Source organism: Montipora foliosa, chromosome 4, assembly GCF_036669935.1.
Source record: "Montipora foliosa isolate CH-2021 chromosome 4, ASM3666993v2, whole genome shotgun sequence".
Lineage (NCBI taxonomy): Eukaryota > Metazoa > Cnidaria > Anthozoa > Scleractinia > Acroporidae > Montipora > Montipora foliosa.
This window is the reverse complement of record NC_090872.1, coordinates 11,440,690-11,443,189: the sequence shown is the minus strand read 5'-3', so window position 1 is coordinate 11,443,189 and position 2,500 is coordinate 11,440,690. Positions and strand designations below refer to the sequence as shown.

Sequence of the window (2,500 nt, the reverse complement as noted above, 5' to 3'; positions counted from 1 at the left end):
CGCCACCCTCAAATCGGTCTCTCCGAACAACACAGGAAGTGGGAAGATGTAACCGATGACGTCGAGATTGATATCGAGGCGGACTTATGGGGATCTGGACCCGCTGTAGAATCTGAAGAAGTCAATCGTTTAACGTGTTGTTGTTGTGAATGCTGTCATGCTTATTTGCTACATCGTTTATCAGGATCGTGTTGTGGTGTGTTTCCAAATCACATCACTGCCAATCAGTTCTTTACACCCGCCATGTTCAGTGCTTACCATAGGGAAGGATACCACGCCTGCATGGAAGCCAGGGCCGCTGAGTTTCTTGAAGAATCCGGGAACGAGAAAGTAAAAAAGCACAATCCGGCGTTTTCGCGTTAGTGTTTTGTATGGGAATAGTGCTACAGATATAAAATACGACGCGGCAATAATTCCCTTATTCATATTTGTTTTATTGTAAAAATGTGCGCCCCCGCTTATTAACAGTGCAGTTATTGACGAACGGTGATTCCCTAGAAATATAACTTGTTATAGATTTCCGATAAAAGTTCGCACACTGTTGTAACATGTCAAGGAGATGATAAAAATGTAATAAAAAAGTGGAGACACTGTGTTCGTTTCCATGGTGCGACGCTGACGAATACTTTGACAATTGCCGCGCATACTCAATGTTTAACAAATTTAGCTCGATTTTATAAATGTAATGCCTGATATAATGCAGAGCCTGGTGTCATTTTGTGGTTAATTTGCGTAACGTACCTGAAAAATGTATTTGAATACCTTTTTGAGTGCTTAACACAAAGTGAGTGTGGGCTGTTCGACTGGCAATGGCTCCCTCCGCACAATTTTATGAAATTGCCAAAGAACTGGCCGTTGAATTTTAGCTGATATTTTTACTACTCCATGAAGACACCGTTTTCAGCAACAATATTACATAAAAAATGGGGGTCACCGTACTCGTTCAGGAGAAAATAAACATTCCTTAGCGTATTAAGCTTGGTGTCAATGAAAATCCTCCATTTTATCAATGTGCGCAAGCTGAACCGCGCGCCAATGATGTAAGAAATTATGCGCAGTAGGGTTGCACAATGCAAAACCAGGGAATAACCTTAAGACTAGGGTCTAGACCTCTTGTAAACAGTGGAAATTACGAGAAAGAAACCGGGAAAACTTACCGCTAGTCAGAGATTTGGGCACTGGATATTGTCTACATGGTTTAATAAATGAGTTGCCAGTAATCGGATCCATGCTTAATACTCAAAGGGTTCTGGGATCGCCAGGGGGCAAACATTGCAAGTCGCTGTGAGAAAATGTATGGCGGAAGTTATTCTACGTCCAAAAAAAAAACGATTTTGGAGAGAGATCAACGTACGCATTTTTTGACACATTTTTACCCTAAATCGATTCGAGAAATGCTGACACCTTGCAAGTGTAAGCTTTTGTTTGAATAACCGTGAAATATGAGATAAAATTTGCTGATTAACTTCCTTGCTTGCGTAAGGGCTATTGTCACAGTGAAATGGTCCCAAAATATTACAAAATTAGGAATAAATCTGGAGAAAATAACTCAATAAAGAATTTTCATTTGTATTTACGTGTGTATGGGCTAGCCTTTGGCCAATTTCTAAACTCAGCAATTCAAATAATATTGGAAATATGGCAAGTGGAGATCATTGTGCTGTGTGGGCCGGGTTGTGACAACGATTGAAGGTACCCAGGGCGGCAAAAGATTCTTCCTCATGTTGGAATATCAAGATTTTTCTCGCCCAGGAATAAAAATAATGTTTTGTCGTGGGCTAGAGCTATTAACCAGGGGCACCCAACGTCAATTTTCGGAAAATATCTGTTCGGAAGACGATTTGAGATCTAGAATTTTCGGAACATTTGTTGTAAAATTCCTAGTTTGCTTGCCTGTCCTATGATTTTCGAACATCTAAAACATGGTATAATTGCCCATTTTAAACGGATTTTTTACCCCTAAAAAGGTCAACTAGAATTTTCGGGAGCCTTTTTTCTGGCTGAAATTTTCGAAAAGGTAAATTTTGATCCCTATAATTTTCGGATCACTAGAATTTCAGCTAGGGCATCCGAACAGATGAAAATTTTTTAGGGGATAAAAATATGCCTATATCTACCGTTAAAATACGAAAATACGTTTAACAATGCTATGTTTAAGTGGTTTCGAAATATATTGTCGTTGGGTGCCCCTGATTAACCGTGACCAATTCCAAGATTTCGATGAGTACAAAGGTCTGTTGAAATAATTTTGTACGAGGTTATAGAACCTCTGAATGTCCTACACCAACTTTGTACATAAGGAAGTATGATTGTGGGAGTACTAAAACCTCAAAGGCCTGCTCCAAAGATCAGATCTACAGAGAACTTATATATGAAGATGACGCTTTTGTATTGGTCGAAGTCGTAGTGGAGCTTGACAACTTTGCTTAGATCTAATGACTTTAATACATGTAGCTCTACATGTAGATGGTAATATGCTGAAATTGCAGTCAGGAATTTG

The 2,500-nt window shown here is 39.4% G+C and overlaps 1 protein-coding gene across 1 annotated transcript in view; it reads left to right on the top strand.

Annotated features, from left to right (window-relative positions):
• The window catches only part of LOC137998968 (uncharacterized), an 11,992-nt gene extending 10,393 nt beyond the window's left edge, over positions 1–1,599 (top strand). Inside the window, exon 6 of the mRNA XM_068844807.1 lies at positions 1–1,599. This exon is cut by the window's left edge and continues 427 nt beyond it. Coding sequence (XP_068700908.1) covers positions 1–363 — 363 coding nt within the window. The 3' untranslated portion in view covers positions 364–1,599.
• Positions 1,600–2,500: the final 901 nt, after the last annotated feature.